This window comes from Manacus vitellinus, unplaced genomic scaffold (genome assembly GCF_001715985.3).
Source record: "Manacus vitellinus isolate BGI_N305 unplaced genomic scaffold, ASM171598v3 scaffold_24_pilon, whole genome shotgun sequence".
In the NCBI taxonomy this organism is placed as follows: Eukaryota; Metazoa; Chordata; class Aves; order Passeriformes; family Pipridae; genus Manacus; species Manacus vitellinus.
Window position 1 is genome coordinate 5,643,079 of NW_021939798.1, and position 15,341 is coordinate 5,658,419.

A 15,341-nucleotide genomic window follows, 5' to 3' on the forward strand; every position below is an offset into this window, starting at 1 on the left:
CTTGAGGCGGGGGGGTGGATGGGGACAGCCGGGCCCCGTGTCACGCGTTACGTGTCTGCCGTAGGTAAGTGAGGAAAAATGGCCCGTACAAAGCAGACCGCCCGCAAGTCCACCGGGGGGAAGGCGCCGCGCAAGCAGCTGGCCACGAAGGCGGCCCGGAAAAGCGCCCCCTCTACTGGCGGCGTCAAGAAGCCTCACCGCTACAGGTAAGGCCCGCGGCTCGGCCTCAGCTGCCGCAGCCCCGGCCCGCCTCACCCGCCCCCCCTCCTTCTCCACCCAGGCCGGGGACCGTCGCGCTCCGTGAGATTCGTCGCTACCAGAAATCCACGGAGCTGCTGATCCGCAAGCTGCCCTTCCAGCGGCTGGTCAGGGAAATCGCCCAGGATTTTAAAACGGACTTGAGGTTCCAGAGTGCAGCCATCGGTGCGCTGCAGGTACTGCTGAGGGCCGGCCGGGCCGCGGCGCTGGGGGAGCTGCGCTGAGGGGTTCTAACGACATTTCTTCTTGTGCTCTTGAAACAGGAGGCCAGCGAGGCATATCTGGTGGGTCTGTTTGAAGACACAAACCTGTGTGCCATCCATGCCAAGAGAGTCACCATCATGCCCAAAGATATCCAGTTGGCTCGCAGGATACGGGGAGAGAGGGCTTAAGTGAAGGCTGTTTTTATGGTGTTTTGTAGTTAATTCTGTAAAATACTTTGGTTTTAATTTGTGACTTTTTTTGTAAGAAATTGTTTATAATATGTTGCATTTGTACTTAAGTCATTCCATCTTTCACTCAGGATGAATGCTAAAAGTGACTGTTCACATAAACCTCAGTGATGTTGAGCCTCGGGCTCGGGAGTGACAAGTTGCTAATATGCAGAAGGGATGGGTGTTCTTTCTTGCTTCTCATGCATGTTTCTGTATGTTAATGACTTGTTGGGTAGCTAAACTTGTAAGGTACTAGAATTGATATAAATGTGTACAGGGTCCTTTTGCAATAAAACTGGTTATGACTTGATCCAAGTGTTTAACAATTGGGGCTGTTAGTCTGACCATGCATCACTGTGATCAAATGTGGACTTCCTTCAGAGGGTGAAACTACAAGTCTTAACCACAGTGTAACTTACAGTTTCCTAAAAACGTAAACCTGGCAGCTATAGAATACACTATGTGCATTTATAATAGCTATTTTATATATTGTAGTGTCAACATTTTTAAATTAAATGTTTTACATTCACATGTGAGGAGTCTTTTTGTCATTTGCTTTGAATGGGCTGGAAGAAGCTTCCTCTTGGCTCCTGAGGTCAGCAGTAGATCCCTGTAATCCTGGACTGCTGCTGTGGAAAGTTAACCTCGTCTGTCAACAGAATGGAGAATTTTTGGCCGTTTTTGGAGGATTTTGGAGGTTTTTCTGTAGCTGGAGTCATTGAGTGGGCCGGTGAGAGCAGCTGTTGGGTCCAGGAGGATTGGCCTAGGCTGGCAGCAGCTTTTTTTGGGAGTCTCTTTTAAAGCTTATCAGAGCACAACTCCAGCACTAAAAGGGTTTTTTTTCTCCTCCTTTCTCGTGGATGCAGGGAAGTTTATTTTGGAGTTAAAGCAAAACCACCTGCTTGTTCCCAAGCACTGTTGGTGCTGAGGGTGGGGGGTGTGAGAGTTCCTGTGGGATTGGGCTGCGTGACAGTCCCGGATAATCACAGTGGGGTGGTGTGTGAGGGGAACAGCTAATTATACACCCTGGCAGCAGATGGGCTGCTGAGCAAAGGGGTGGGTGCTCTGAGAGAGTCTCATTTCCAGATTTTTGGATGAGAGTGGGATTATACTCAAACCTTCACTTGGGGCTCGGCTCAGGCAGGTTCCTCAGCAGCCAGACCTGGTTGGGCTGTGGTGGAGGAAAGTGCTCAGACTGCACCGGAACAGCAGGTAATTAACACTTAAATCAAATGGTGAGGCCCTCACAGAACAGGCTGCACTAGTAGGGCGGGAGATGTCATGGAACAGCAGCACAGGGAAGCAGTTGAGCCAGCTTGGCTTGATTTATTCCAATGAAATTAAAGTGCAGTGGCACTTCAGAGGGAAGAGCAGCAGCAGTTCCTACCAGTGTCTGCTGTAAGTCAGCGGTGGCTATCCATGATTGTCCCACCAGGATGGTGTGACACTGGTGTGAAAACCATCCCAAATCCTGCTCTGGGAGCCAGGGCCTGCATCCCTCACGTGCTGCTGGGGGAGGCTGGGACACCAATGCCTCATCATGAGGTTCTCCTTCCTCAGACAAACCACTCCGTGTGCTTAAATCCTGCAGCTGGAGGAACAGACACTCCTTACCCCGCACTCCTACACAACTTCCTCCTCACCTCCCTGTCCTACACCACTCCAAGCAAACCCAGGCCCTGGTTAACAGCATTAACCTACTAAAAACCAGTTCTAAAATGATCCAAGGCAAGGTTTTAAACAAGTATTTACCTAATTGCCAGACCTGTAGGGAAAAAGATTCCTTTGCATCTAAATTGTAAACTTAACTGCTTTGAATCAAAGTTAAGCACCAGCTCAAACTTTAGATGAGGCTTGGTGATCTCAGGTCAAGCACCTGGCAGGTCTTTGGGGGCACAGTCTGGTGAGGGGACAGCTGGCAGGGATGTCCCCATGGACAATTTCCCCACGGGAAATCTGAGGATCCTCAGTAGCCCATGGAATTCAGGAAAAGCACCACGCAGTTTCCATTTAGGCCAAATGAAAAAAAATTCCAAGCAACAGGATTTATGAATGCTTGGTTTGGTGCTGAACTGCAGTAGCAGGCTGGGCTCCTGCAGGAAAAGTATGTTTAAAATAACATCCCTCGAAAACAATATTTCATCCAAGTTCTTGGTGGAAACAATGAACCATCTGGGTATGCCCAGAAGCTGTTTCTTAAAATAAAATCATTGTCTAGCAGTCCTTTAAAAAAAAAATAATAAAAAAAAGACTATCAAAGTATCTCTTCATCTCAGTAACCTCAACAAAAAGAATTAAGCCAGATCCTGCACGTGGTGGACTGAAACCAGCAATTCCTGGTATTCCACGGTCTTGCTGTGACAGTATCAGAAGGCACAAACCTTCCCTTACCGATTCTCCCGACGATTTCCTCGCATTCTTGCTCAGAACTGGATGCAAACACCAGGCAGTTGAACGTGCTCCCGTCAGGGCTCTCCGGGGAAGAGCTAAAAATGGAAACACGTCCATCAGCTGGCAGAGCGCTCGGCCCCGAGCCCAGCCCTGCCCTGCAACCGCATCGGGGACCCCGCGGCTGCCCCACACCCCGCTTGTTTGGTTTCCAGGACCCACATCCCTCCGTACCCCCCTCCCAGGGCCCACAGGCAGCACTCACGCCACACAGAAGGCGAATATCCTGCTGCTCCACGTGCAGCGTCCCACGCAGGAGATGGTGGGGTAGGGATGGCGGCACAGGAGCTGCGCAGGGCACGGCAGGGGGACGGGGCTGGAGGCAGTCCCTGCCAGCCCCATTCCTGGTTTAAACTGGCCCCAGGACCCCACACTGCCCCACTGGCATCCTTGGGACTCACACAGAGCTTGGGTGTCGCCTGCTTACCTTGGAAGACGCTTTCTCCTGCACCAGGACTTCTGCCTCCTTCACATCAAATAAAACCTCCTGAAGGGGGGGGTGAGGGGGAAGAAGCCCCGACGGGCACAGCCCTGAGCTCTGTTTTTGGTAAGACACTTACCCACAGAGATTATTCAAACACAGAGGTGATGAAGCACAGTCAAGCTCAGCTGTTTCAAGATGTTTTCCCTTTGCTGCTTTTTTTTACCACCCAGTGCTCTCCTACTTCCATCTTTTCACAGATAACCCACCAAAGGTTCCAACAAAGTGACCTGAGCCCTAAAGCACCCCTGGAACCAGGCTTAGCCTCCCCACAGTTTTCCAAGTGCTTTCCCACAGGTGCTTGTATTTTTTTTCCTTAATGCCCTTTCCTATCCTCGCTGCAGAGATGCTTCTGACCTGCAAAAAACCCATAATGGTGGCAGGGTAGCAAATATTCAGCCAGGCCAAGCAAACCTGGAGCTGGCAGGGAAAAAAAAATATCCATGGCAGAGACCCTATTTCCCTGCATTCTCTCACAGAGCCCTTCCCAGGATGTCCCCAGCCCCATCACTCACCTGCACTGCCAAGTGCCCCTCCAGCACTGCAGGGATGGCCTGCTCCAGCACCTCTTTGCCACCATACTGGAACAGAAGGGGAAGGAGGGAATAACCCATGGGCTCATGAAAAAAAAACCCAGAAGAGATGATTCACCCCATGGCATCCTTCTGTGCCCCACAGCCTCACCGTCCCAATGCTGGTCTGGCCCAGGAACTGCAGGTTGTAGAGCAGCCTGGGGAGAAAAGGGCTCAGGTGAGGAACACCACTCATCCCTCCTGCTGTTCTTTGCAGGGGAAGATGCTCCCAGCTCCCCACCACCCCAAGGCCACGGGGGCAGCTTTGGCCCCACAGCCTTGAGTGGAGATCAGGGATAGTGTGGGCACAGGGATACCCCGCTGGCAGGACCCCCAGCCCAGCCTGGGGGCTCCCCATGGCACCAGACCCACCTGCCCCCCCGCAGCTGCCGTGGCTCCCCCTCGCCCCTGTGCCGGGGGCTGTGCTGGAGCTGGAAGTGGGGCTCCTTCTCCTTCAGGACCTTCAGGTAGGGCAGCAGTGGCTCATAGACCTGCCCGTCGTGCCACCGCCACCGGAGCAGGCGGAAGATGAGCGGCTGTCCCTTCAGCTTCTGCAGGATGTCCCCAGCCTGGAGGGAGAGAGGGGAAGCAAAGGGTAGGATGGGGGGCAGGGGAGGGGGAGCCACCCTGGCCCTCCCTGCCCACCCACCTGCCCGCTGTGGGCGTATCTCAGCGAGCAGCCGTTGATCTCATCCAGGATGTCGCCGGCCAGCACCACCTCGTCCACCTCCGCCTGGCTCTCAGGGAGCACCTTGGTGACAAAGACTCGGCCCTCCACATACCTGGGGGTGTGGCCGAGCCCCGGCTCAGCCCCAGGGACCCCGCCTGGCTCCCCCAGCCCTTTTGTACCATCCATGACATTTCACCCATGCAAAGAAGCAGGTAAAAGCCACCTCATGGACAGCAGGTACCGGTGAGACCCTCACAGGGTGTTTATTTCCCTTTTTTTGGGGAGGGGGTTGAGTGCTGTGGTGACCAGATCCCTCTGGAGAGTAGGATCAAAGGCTCCTACCTGAGCACCATCCCCAGCGCTCGGCATGGGACTGTCTCGTAAGTGCTGCACACCTGGAAGAGAGGGGCCAGTGACAGTGGCTTTGGCAATGGCCATGGGACATCCAAGGAGCATGACCAGGACAAGGGGGAGAACTGGGACCCCATGCCCTGGATCATTTCTGGCACTGATGCCAAACCAGGGTTTTGGGAGCCCGGGAAGAGGCTGGCCCACAGTGCCCCAGGCTGAGCTGGGACCATCAGCAGCTGCTTGTCCCTGCCCTCTTTCAGCACTCGGCTGTGCCCAGACCCTGAAGGGAGAAAGCTGCTCCACGGATGGGAGGGCAAAGCAGCAGGTGAACGCATAGCCAAGAGCCCTCCTCCCTCACCCCACATGTCCCCACACAGCCAGGGGAGTGTGGCTGCCCCTCCCCAAAGCTGCTGCTGTTTGCAGCAGCACTTACTGTCACATCGCATTAGCCAGGGACCCGAAACACGGCCAGCTTGGCCAGGGGCACTTGCTGTCAGAAACATCCAAAACCCAGCAGGATCCCCGGCTCTGCAGCAGCACCACAGCTCAAAGCACACCGTGAGCGCCCCCAAAGCCGCCTTGAGCTTTCTGGGGATTCTTTTGGGTTAAAAGGGCAGTGGAGGGATGCTCTTCATCTTTAAAAGACATAAAGGCATCCCTGCTGTTCTCAGTAACACACTGAGCAAACCAAGAGCGAAACCAACTGACGCGTAATCTGTGTCAGCCCAGGGAAATGGGGATTTTTTGGGCAAGAAATCAGGGAAGGGAGCATGGGAAAACTTCATTTAACGGCAGCAATTTAGGCCTGGGTACTACTCTTGCTTGGTTTAACTCCCAGGAATGCTGGGATGTGCTCCTGGTGACAGCCCAGGCACCTGGCAGGGTCCCACCTCGGTGGCAGAGGCAGCTCTGCTCATGCTGGTGAACCTGAGCCAATGCACCCCAGGTGCGTGGCAGTCCCTCCCCACCAAATCATTCCTTATCTCCCTCATTTGATGTCTCAGCAAGGGCCAGGTGGCGGGAGGACGGCTCCGGGGAGCGATGAGCCCTTACCGGCAGCAGCCAGCTCTCATCCAAGAAGCTGCAATTCTGTAAACAAAGGAGTGCCAGTGCCATCAGTCCCGGCCAGGAAGGGGCTGGGGCCCTGCACTGGGAGCCACCACCCCCCTGATTCATCACCACACCTGCAGATCCAGGGAGAAATCCATCTCTGTCAGCACCAGCAGCAGCGAGAGGAAAGGCTCTGCGGAGGGATGGGGACAGAGAAGCAGTGTCACTGCAGGGTTTCTGGCAGCTACAGCCTCACAGAGACATGGCAGAGGACAGAATAAAGCCGTTTTCCGTGTAACTAATGAGCCCTGGGATTGAGGCCTTGAGAGCATTCCAGCACCACAGCACCCAGGCTCATCCCAGGCTCCCACTGCCAGCACAGGTGTGGCTTGGCACCTGCTTTGCCCTAATTCAGACCAAGGCTTGCAGCAAACGCTGCTGACAAGTGACTCGCTCTCCATTTCTCACCCTAGAAGCAAAGCAAAGCTGCCCAGGCTCTCCTGCACAAGCCTTGCAATCACTCTGCTGGGTCTACAATCTGCTCATGCACCAGCAGCGCGGGTGATTTATAAACCATTGATGTACAGGTTTAACATGGGGTTATTTATCATAATCAAAAGATTAAAGGCTTCCACCCTGGCCTGGCCCCCTCAAGGAGCACGGCTGCAGATGGATGGAGTGCTGCAGCCTGTCAAGGCAATACAGCCATTTAAAACCCCTGTGCGACCCCTCAGCCCAGGCCCAGCCGTAATGGGCTCCCCTCGAGCCAGACCACTAGGTCTGCTTAAACATATGAAGGAATAACACTGGAAGACCCTTCAGGAGCCATTTCCCTATCCCATGACACTAAAAGCCAACTCGAGACAGATTCAAACACTGTTTAAATATTTACACCTCTTTTTCCATCGCTGCAGCAGCATATTTAGATTCCAGCACTAAATTTGGACTAGAAAAATCACAGTGGACTATTCCCCCTCCCCTGCAGCAGTGCACTGCCATAACACAGGTTACATCCCACCTCGGATGCACCACCATCTTACCCCGGAGACCTTCACTGCCGAGGATGGAGCTCTCTGGATCATAAAACTGAAACACAGTGAAACGCCACCGTTACTCTGCCATTTCACTGCCCATGTGGGCCCGTTTCACTGCACCACGTGCTGCACCTCCAGGAGTCCGGGGGTCTGTGCCAGCTCCCTCACGGCCACCGCCAGCACCTTCCCTTGCAGGGCCAAGCGCAGGAAGTACCGCCCGCGGCCCTGGGCCGTCCGTGTCCGCTCACAGCCCCCGGCCCTCTGGATGCTCATGGAGAGAGGGGTCGGCCTGTTCGGGGAGAGGGGAAGCACCTTTGGCGGCGCCTGGGAGCATCCTCCCTGCACCGGGGCTCTTTGGGATGAGTATGTCACAACAGACACCCCCGCAGCTCAGGTTTCCATCCCAGCCCTGCCCGGGGACGCTCACCTGCCGCTGGTACCCGCGGGAAGCTGTTCCAGCCAGTGCCAGTAATCCCGTCTCCGGAAGCCCCAAGCCGGTTCTGCGGGAGAAAGGGAACGCGAGGCCCCTCGCCGCGGGCCCCGGGGAGCTGCCACCCCCCTCCCGGGCACGAAGGGTCACTCACGTCGGAGCCCCTTGCGCAGGATGCTCTCCAGCCGCTGGCAGAGGGACACGAGGTGCGGCGAGGTGTCCGTGCAGGTCCCCGACCTCTACCGCAAGCTGCAGCACCGCACCTCAGTGACGGGAAAAGGCAGCACCGCGGGGTGCCCCAGCCGGGGAAGGGCGGGGGGCCCCACGGGACATCTCTGCAAAGGCAGTTCCGCGGGGGGGATATGGTGGTAGCGGCGGGTGCCCAACACCCCGCGCAGGCGCTGCTGACCCTCCCCGGCTCCGGCTGCCACTCGGGTAAACTTCCTCAAAGTCCCTGGTCCAGGGAGCCCCGGCCCGGGGAGCTCCAGCCCGGCCCCGCCGTCTGTCCGGTCAGACCGGTACCGGTGCGCGGCCAAGGGCCGGTCCCTGGGCAGCGCTGCTGGAAGAGTCAGGAAAAGCCCCGAGGGGCCCACGCTCACCTTTAAGGGCGCTCAGCAGCGGCTCCTTCCCGGCCATGGGCTCGTCCCCCCGGGCCGAGCGGTCCCGCGCAGCGGACTGGACGGGAACCGGTAACGGGCCCCGCCCCGGGAGTGGCCCGGGGAGGGGGGGAACCTCACACACAGGTGTGTGTACCTGAGCATATAGCAAAAGCACAGACGTTGACGTATACAGGGATAACACAGACATCTATCGATACATGTATATGTTACATACGTTGTATCGGCAGAAGCCGCATATGTAAGAGAGGCACCCGTGCAAACAGACACATATTTATCTGTACATATGTTAGGACAGGCTCTGCGATACGGATTTGGATATAAGCGTTAAAAAGCCCCGGCGCTGAGGCCCCGCGTAGGTACACACGGGGGTGTGTCGGGCCATCTCTCGCCTAACTGCCATAGGGTGGCCAGCTCTCGCCTTGCCCATAGGGCTGCCCACGCACGACCAGCCTTTCCCAGAATCCCGGGAAGGGTGCGGGGTGCTCAGGGGCGGTGCGGGACCCGGGGACGGTGCAAGGCTCGGGGGGGGGGAGCGGATCACGGGGCGGTGCGGATTCGGGTCGGTGCGGGATCCACGGAGTGCGTCGGATCCCGGGGGGCGGTGTGGATCCTGGAGGCGGTGCGGATTTCCGGGTCGGTGCGGATCCGGAGCGGTTGCGGATCCGGGGGCGTGTGATCCCGGAGCGGTGCGGAACCCGGGGGCGCGTGCGAACCCGGGGAGGTGCGCGGACGGTGTCGTGGGCGCGTGCCGGTGCGCCAGTGGCAGAGCCTTGGTCCCGCGTCCGTCCCCGCTGTGACGCCGGCTGCCTCGCCGGTGCGCACGAGGCGGGCTCTTTCGGGCCGGCGGTTCTGGCGGCGTGGGCACCGGCCGGGTCAACCTCATCGCGAGCCACACCGGACTATAACGGCGGCTTCGTGCTGCCCATGGTAAGAGCCTGGGATCCCCGGCCCCGGCATCCCGCCGTGTCACCCTTCCGGGTCCGCTCTGAAAGCCCACGGGGGTACCTCGCCCCAGGATGTCCCCTACCTCGGGGATGTGTCCCTCAGTCGAGGACCCTGCGGGATCCCCCCGCCGAGTCCGGAGCTCGCAGCAGGATCCGGAGCACCAGGGGCTCCGCAGAACAGCTCCTCACTCACTACAGGGGGAATGTGATTTCCCCCTTCCCAACCACCTCTTTTCTGCAAGCCGGGCAAACAATTTCCTGTTCACGGAGAGCGATGTTTTGGTGGTGGAGGTAGTTCGGAGCAGCAGGAGCTTCCTGCTCTTTCTGAGCTCCTTCGAGCTCCCTTTGGCTCAGTCCTAAATCAAACGATCAGCCTACATTATTGTGAGGCCGAAAGAGCGTGGGAGCAGGTCAGCTGAATTCCCTGGCAGGCAAGAAAACTTCCTGAAGCCTCTCCCATGCTTGTAGTGGTTACCACTCCCCCGGAGCCCGACAGCCAGCACCCTGGCACTGAGCTGGGGGGGGGTCCATTATAACATTCAGCAGGAAGACTGTTCCTGTGTGGCAATAAATAGCCAGAAAGTTTAATTCTGTGCCGAGCCAGACCATACACTGGGGGTTCTGTGGAAACAGAGTTAAGGGGAACATGTGTTGGGTGCTCCAGCTGTGAGTCGAAGCAGCCACCACTGTCCCCTGCCACCCATGGGGATACTCCAAGGGATGTCAAGGGGTCTGAGCCCACCTTCCCCACCCCCAGGCTCTGCAGCTGGGGACGGTGCTGGTGGGATCTCCCACGCAGGACGGGACCATCTCCATCCTCACCACCTCGGCGGAGGCGGACGAGCCCCACAGGGTGCAGTTCCCAGCTCCCCACCACGGCAGCTCCCTGAGCCCGGGGCGGCCTCGCTGGGCCAACTACGTCAAGGGCGTCATCCAGCACTACAGGGGTAAGACCAGGCTGAGGGGTGGGGCAGAGACACCTCGCAGGGGCTGGTGTTCAGCACCCAGTTTTGGGTGCGCTCCAGGGGCTCTTCCAGCACTGTTGCAAACCTACAGCTCTGCCAGGACCAGGCTCCAGCACAGATGCTCTCAGCTCCAAAGCCTCCTGTGTTTGGGAGCAGGTGCCTGGGTCACGCTCTGCCATGGGTCACCCAGTGTTTTAAAGTGGGATCTTGCACAGGGGCTCCTTGCTCTTGTTCCCTGTGAGCTTGGGGCACCCTCAGCCCTGCAGGGGCTCACAGCCCCCCTCCTCCCTTCTCTTCCCACAGGTGGTGCCATGCCGGGGTTCAGTGCCGTGGTCGCCAGTGACATCCCCCTGGGCGGGGGCCTCTCCAGCTCAGCTGCTCTGGAGGTGGCTACTTACACCTTCCTCCAGCAGCTCTGCCCTGGTAAGGCAGCAGCCAGTCCTGACCCCCGGTGTCTCTGTTTCCAGGTGGGAGCTGGGATGAGGGGTTGCCCTTAGCAAGATCCCACAGCCCTTGGGGAAACGCTGCTCTGGGGTGGGTCACAACTCCCCACTGCAGCCAGAGTAGGCACTGCTGTGACTGTGTTTCTTCTGGCTCATCCAGCCTGAGCTGCCCAGACCTCTAAAATCCATGGACCACCCCTTGGACAGGCCAGGGGGATGAGAGGATGTTCCCCTTGGAGCATCTCCCCACCCTGATGTCCCCAAAAATTGAGAGATCTGAGATACCAGTGTTAAATTATCATGTCCAGCTGGATCTGGGGACCCACACTAGCATGGATGGCATACAGTGGTGCAGGAGCAAGCACCTGCAGCTGCAAAACCCCATTCTATGGGAAAACAACCCTTACCTCCGTATTGCCCCCCACACTCCAAGACTAGGGGCCAGGGTCCTGGAGCTGCTAACCTGTGTGTCTCCACTCTGGCACAGATGATGGTGATTTGGTAGCCAAGGCACTGGCGTGCCAGAAGGCAGAGCACACGTTTGCTGAGATGCCCTGTGGGATCATGGACCAGTTCATATCCGTGATGGGCAAGGAAGGCCACGCTCTGCTCATCGACTGCAGGTCAGGGCTGAGTGCTGAGCTCACGGTGCTGTGCCAACCTCCTCGGGCAGCTGGGGATGAGCTGGTCCTGCGGCCATGACATAAATTCAGGAGTGCAGGGAAGGGTTAACCCCTGAACCCAGCCCAAAATCTCATCGTGGGGATGGGTCTGCCTGCCTTTTAATTCCTCCTTAGCTTGATTCCTCCTCCTGCAGCCTTTCCCCTACTTGCCTGTCCGTTTGCCACTTTTGTTAGGGACTGTTATGAAACTAATAATTGGGAAGGGAGAGAAATGCTCGAGCGAAATCCTAAACCACCTGGACTTTGCCTCTGTGGTTCAGGAGCTGCCTGCCACGTGGCCTCACACAGGTGTCCGAGGGCTGGAGCGGGCACATGGCCCACGCTGAGCTCTCGCTGCAGGTCCCTGGAGACTGTCCCTGTCCTGCTGAGCGATGCCAGGCTGGCCGTGCTCATCACCAACTCCAACGTGCGGCACACGCTGACGGGCAGCGAGTACCCCACGCGCCGGCGGCACTGCGAGGAGGCAGCGGTGGCACTCGGCAAGGCCAGCCTGAGGGATGCCACCATGGCCGAGCTGGAAGGTGGGGACAGTCCTTCCCTCGGCTCTGGCAGCCTCTCAGGGCATCAGGAGCTCGATGCCCTGTGGCACCAGCTAAGACCGTGGGGTAGCACCAGGGACAGGTGGCTGGGTGCATGCACCAGGATGGGAGTGTGCCACACCTAGAGGAGCTCTGGCACAGGATGGCTGCAGGATGTAGCCGTGCTTGCTTCCAGCAGCATCCCTGGGTGGCTTTGCTGCAGGGACACACGTGTCTCCACAGCGGCCAGGAGCCGGCTGGGCGAGGAGGTGTATCGGCGCGCCAGGCACGTCATCGGCGAGATAGCACGGACAGCCCAGGCAGCACAGGCACTGCAGGACAGGGACTACAGGATGTTCGGGAGGCTGATGGTGGAGAGTCACAACTCCCTCAGGTGAGGATGCACCAAGGATGCTCACAGCCTTCCTCACATATACATGCACTTAGAGGCAGAGCTGCACTGGTGTCTGCAGCATCCGGCATCGCTGCAGTTTGCTGTGGCAGTGGCTGCACCAGGACACAGGTTTCAGCTGTTCATGGTGCAGTGGTTATGGGCAGGGTGCAGGACAGGGCTGACCATGGGTCTCCCCTCTCCAGGGATGATTATGAAGTGAGCTGCCCCGAGCTGGACGAGCTGGTAGCAGCAGCTCTGGAAGTCGATGGGGTTTATGGCAGCAGGATGACCGGGGGAGGCTTTGGAGGCTGCACCGTGACACTGCTGGAAGCTGGGGCTGCAGAGAGAGCCCAGCAACACATCCAGGTATGCAGCAGAAAAGTGCCAGGAGATTGACTTAAAGATCCCAAGGGAACACTCAGGGGCACAGCTTAGAAAGACCTGGTGGTTGAGATGGTGCTCCTGAGGCACTTAGGGTTGGTGAAGCCCATTCAGGGCCATGAAAGACCCAAGTCTGTTGGTGCCACTAAGCTCTTGCAGGCAGTTCAGCACAATGCTGATCACAGAACCCTGCCCAAGGGTGTCACTGCATTGAGGAAGTGAGAGAAAAGGTGCTGGGTGAGCTTCAGGAAGGCCAAATTTATCTGGGGAAAAGTGATCTGAGCTAAGCTTGGGCAACGCTGAGCTTAACACAGGCAGCTACAGCCCAAGAACGATCTCAGTGCCATCACCAAGGTTCTCTAAATCAGCACCTCAGAGTGTACTGGTAGCTGAAAACACTGACTGCTCCTCTTGTCTCCTAGGAGAAATACAGCGGCACAGCCACCTTCTACCTCACCAAGCCCTCTGGAGGGGCAAAGGGACTGCCCCTGTAGAGGAGCAACCACCTCACCTGAGATCCCTGGTCTGGAATTGCCTCTCTCTCAGAGGCAGCTGCTTTCTCTGCTTCCCAAGGGGGTCAGTTTGTCCGTCTACATCGTTTGCTCAATAAAGGCATTTGCACAGTTCTGCACCCACTTGATCCAAAGTCATTGGGGACCATTCCTCAGAGGAGACTGGTTTAACTCCAGTATGAACTGGAGTGATGAGCCATTACCAGGGCTGTGGGGTCCAGTAGTGCCTCTGGAGCTGCAGTTGCAGGAGGGGATGGCAGTGGAGGAGCAGCAGGCACTGCACTTGGCAGAAGTTCCTGTTTGGGAATCTGCCTCTGGCACATGTCCTTAATCTGCTGCAGATGGAGGCTGTTGGGGGGGGATTTTTTTAATTTTAGATTTTTTTTAAAGAAAAAGGAAGAGGCAGACTGTAGAGAAAACATTTATTAAGTGCAATAGGAAGCCATCTGATCAAAGACCTGCTCTGGATCTGCCTGGGAAAGGCTGAAACAGCACCAGCCCTAATGACCAGATGGAATTTAAAACTACAGCCATGGGTTAGTGCACAAGCCATGGTGTATGTGGGGAGGGCATGATTCCCTGGAGAGCAGCTGATGGCCAGGCTCTGCTCTTGGATAAGGGGATAATCTTTGGTTAAAATGCTTGGAGGTGGGGCTCCCTTTTTAGGCACTTTCCAGTGTTTTACCATGGACCAAAAAGCACAGGGAAAAAGGGGCACAGAGTCCTTGTGCCAGTCCACATGTCAGCTGGAGAGGAAACCCCAGCCACAGAGGGGAGATGGGAACAGGGAGACAAGGCAGGTTAATGCCACTGGCTCTTGATCAGGAGAAATAAGTGCTTCTTGAAGGCACAGTAAAACCACAGGGTTGGTAAAGTATCTCTTGAGCCAAGTTCAAAACTGACCCAGCTCCGGCTGCAATCTTGCAGACTCCTGTGGACTTTACTCACCCATGTGCATCTTTGGCTTAAAGGTGTACAACCCTTCCTAGTGAAATGAAAAGCCTGGAGAGGAGAGGGAACGCTCAGTGCCGAGTTCTTCAGATTCCAAAAGAAAAAAAAGAAGCCGAAAAACCCCAAAAAAAACAAAAAAAAAAAAAAAAAAAAGGAAGAATAAAAAAAAGAAAAGCCAAGGTCCATTGTCAGATGAAACCAGGGCAGTGATGCTGCCAGGATGACCAGGCAGCTGCTGTTTTGGTTGGAAGCTCTAGCCTGGGGCAGTGGCAGCTGCTGCTCCGGGCAGGCTCCTGGCTCTCCGCAGGCTCCTCGCCTGCTCCCATGCAGCTGGAACACGCCAGGGAAACGTGCTGCTCAATTGTTCTCACTGGCAGAGGGCAGGGAGGTGCTGGGCATCGTGCCCAGAGCCAGGAAATGAAGGCCAGCAAGGTCTCAGCTCAGCCCAGCACTGTGCAAGGAGAGCTGAAGCTGAGACTGAAGGAGTCTCAGGATGATGGGAGCACCTCCTGTTCCCAGGTTTGCTCTTCCCTTGTGCTTACTGGTGGATCACAGGTCCCTTTGTGGATGTTGCTGCTGGACAAGAAGTCTTTTAAAAGATACCCAGCATCATCTGCCCTGAAATCTCACACTGTCCACATCAGCCATGTAAGAAAGCCCAGCACTGTTCCCACCTCCATGGGCCATCCCCATCCCTCACCTTTGGGCAGCCTCCAGCCCCTTCTGTGCCCACGTGCCATGGTTGGAAAGCACTTGGCTGGGGGATGCCCTGCAGTGAGCAGGTTTGGCCACTTGCACCCTTCTGCAGGAGTCTCTGGTGCTTGAGGATATAAAGTCCAAGGCAGAGCCCACCAGCTCATCAACAGGCTCATCCCAGGGTTCAAGTGCCTTTTGAATCGAGCCCTTAACAAATTTCTTCCAGTTATTCATGTTTCTCAGCAGCCACAGTCCCAGTGTAGCCTCTACATTCAGCATAGAGCTCATCCACCTCCATTTTTTGTATAAAATAATAAAATACATATATATATATTTATATATATATACTATGAAAACTGTACAATATTGTATGCCCCCCAAAAAAATAAAAGCATCAGAGGCCATCAATGAATAACACTACACAAACAAAAGGTTATTCTTTGCTATAGTGGTACCAAATGTCAGCAGTGAAGGACAGACACAACTAGGTGCAGTAAGAAAGCACA

The 15,341-nt window shown here is 56.3% G+C and overlaps 4 protein-coding genes and 1 long non-coding RNA gene across 5 annotated transcripts in view; 2 read left to right on the plus strand and 3 right to left on the minus strand.

Moving 5' to 3' along the window:
* The first annotated feature begins 45 nt into the window (after nt 1–45).
* LOC103761326 (histone H3.3) lies at nt 46–1,223 on the plus strand. Its single transcript, XM_029960004.1, has 3 exons — nt 46–206; nt 281–434; nt 522–1,223. Exons 1-3 carry the CDS (start codon nt 79–81, stop codon nt 648–650), a joined length of 411 nt encoding a protein of 136 aa, XP_029815864.1. The 5' UTR covers nt 46–78; the 3' UTR covers nt 651–1,223.
* Nucleotides 1,224–1,998: 775 nt separating this feature from the next.
* LOC115307515 lies at nt 1,999–4,183 on the minus strand. The gene is made up of 5 exons (XR_003915839.1): nt 4,137–4,183; nt 3,568–3,627; nt 3,346–3,428; nt 3,084–3,178; nt 1,999–2,283 (listed from the first exon to the last, which is right to left on the minus strand). It is a non-coding gene; the product is annotated as an uncharacterized LOC115307515 (long non-coding RNA).
* Nucleotides 4,184–4,239: 56 nt separating this feature from the next.
* On the minus strand, nt 4,240–8,364 carry LOC108644078. Its single transcript, XM_029960074.1, has 11 exons — nt 8,251–8,364; nt 7,883–7,967; nt 7,726–7,798; nt 7,431–7,587; nt 7,305–7,350; nt 6,399–6,457; nt 6,268–6,303; nt 5,206–5,258; nt 4,843–4,975; nt 4,566–4,762; nt 4,240–4,351 (listed from the first exon to the last, which is right to left on the minus strand). The coding sequence occupies exons 1-11, from the start codon at nt 8,362–8,364 to the stop codon at nt 4,240–4,242; spliced, it is 1,065 nt and encodes a 354-aa protein (XP_029815934.1).
* On the plus strand, nt 8,363–13,311 carry GALK1 (galactokinase 1). The gene is given in 11 exon segments (XM_029960075.1): nt 8,363–8,417; nt 8,836–9,069; nt 9,174–9,244; nt 9,246–9,275; nt 10,050–10,239; nt 10,561–10,680; nt 11,188–11,323; nt 11,723–11,904; nt 12,145–12,295; nt 12,499–12,661; nt 13,099–13,311. Coding segments are annotated over 11 exon segments (1,404 nt in total). The 3' UTR covers nt 13,171–13,311.
* A 1,066-nt stretch (nt 13,312–14,377) lies between these two features.
* The window catches only part of ITGB4 (integrin subunit beta 4), a 28,879-nt gene continuing 27,915 nt past the window's right edge, over nt 14,378–15,341 (minus strand). The window contains 1 exon segment of the mRNA XM_018073012.2: nt 14,378–15,127. The gene's annotated coding sequence lies outside the window, so the exon portion shown is untranslated.

What these genes read in the sequence shown, in the direction of transcription:
- LOC103761326 (XM_029960004.1), top strand. Translation starts at nt 79, where the DNA reads ATGGCCCGTACAAAGCAGACCGCCCGCAAGTCCACCGGGGGGAAGGCG. An exon ending in AAGAAGCCTCACCGCTACAG is followed by an intron (nt 207 to 280) that starts GTAAGGCCCGCG and finishes TTCTCCACCCAG; the next exon opens with GCCGGGGACCGTCGCGCTCC. An exon ending in CAGCCATCGGTGCGCTGCAG is followed by an intron (nt 435 to 521) that starts GTACTGCTGAGG and finishes CTCTTGAAACAG; the next exon opens with GAGGCCAGCGAGGCATATCT.
- LOC108644078 (XM_029960074.1), bottom strand. Translation starts at nt 8,364, where the DNA reads ATGGCCGGGAAGGAGCCGCTGCTGAGCGCCCTTAAAGGTGAGCGTGGG. An exon ending in CCCGCGGGTACCAGCGGCAG is followed by an intron (nt 7,588 to 7,725) that starts GTGAGCGTCCCC and finishes CTCCCCGAACAG; the next exon opens with GCCGACCCCTCTCTCCATGA. An exon ending in ATTTCTCCCTGGATCTGCAG is followed by an intron (nt 6,304 to 6,398) that starts GTGTGGTGATGA and finishes CTTTGTTTACAG; the next exon opens with AATTGCAGCTTCTTGGATGA.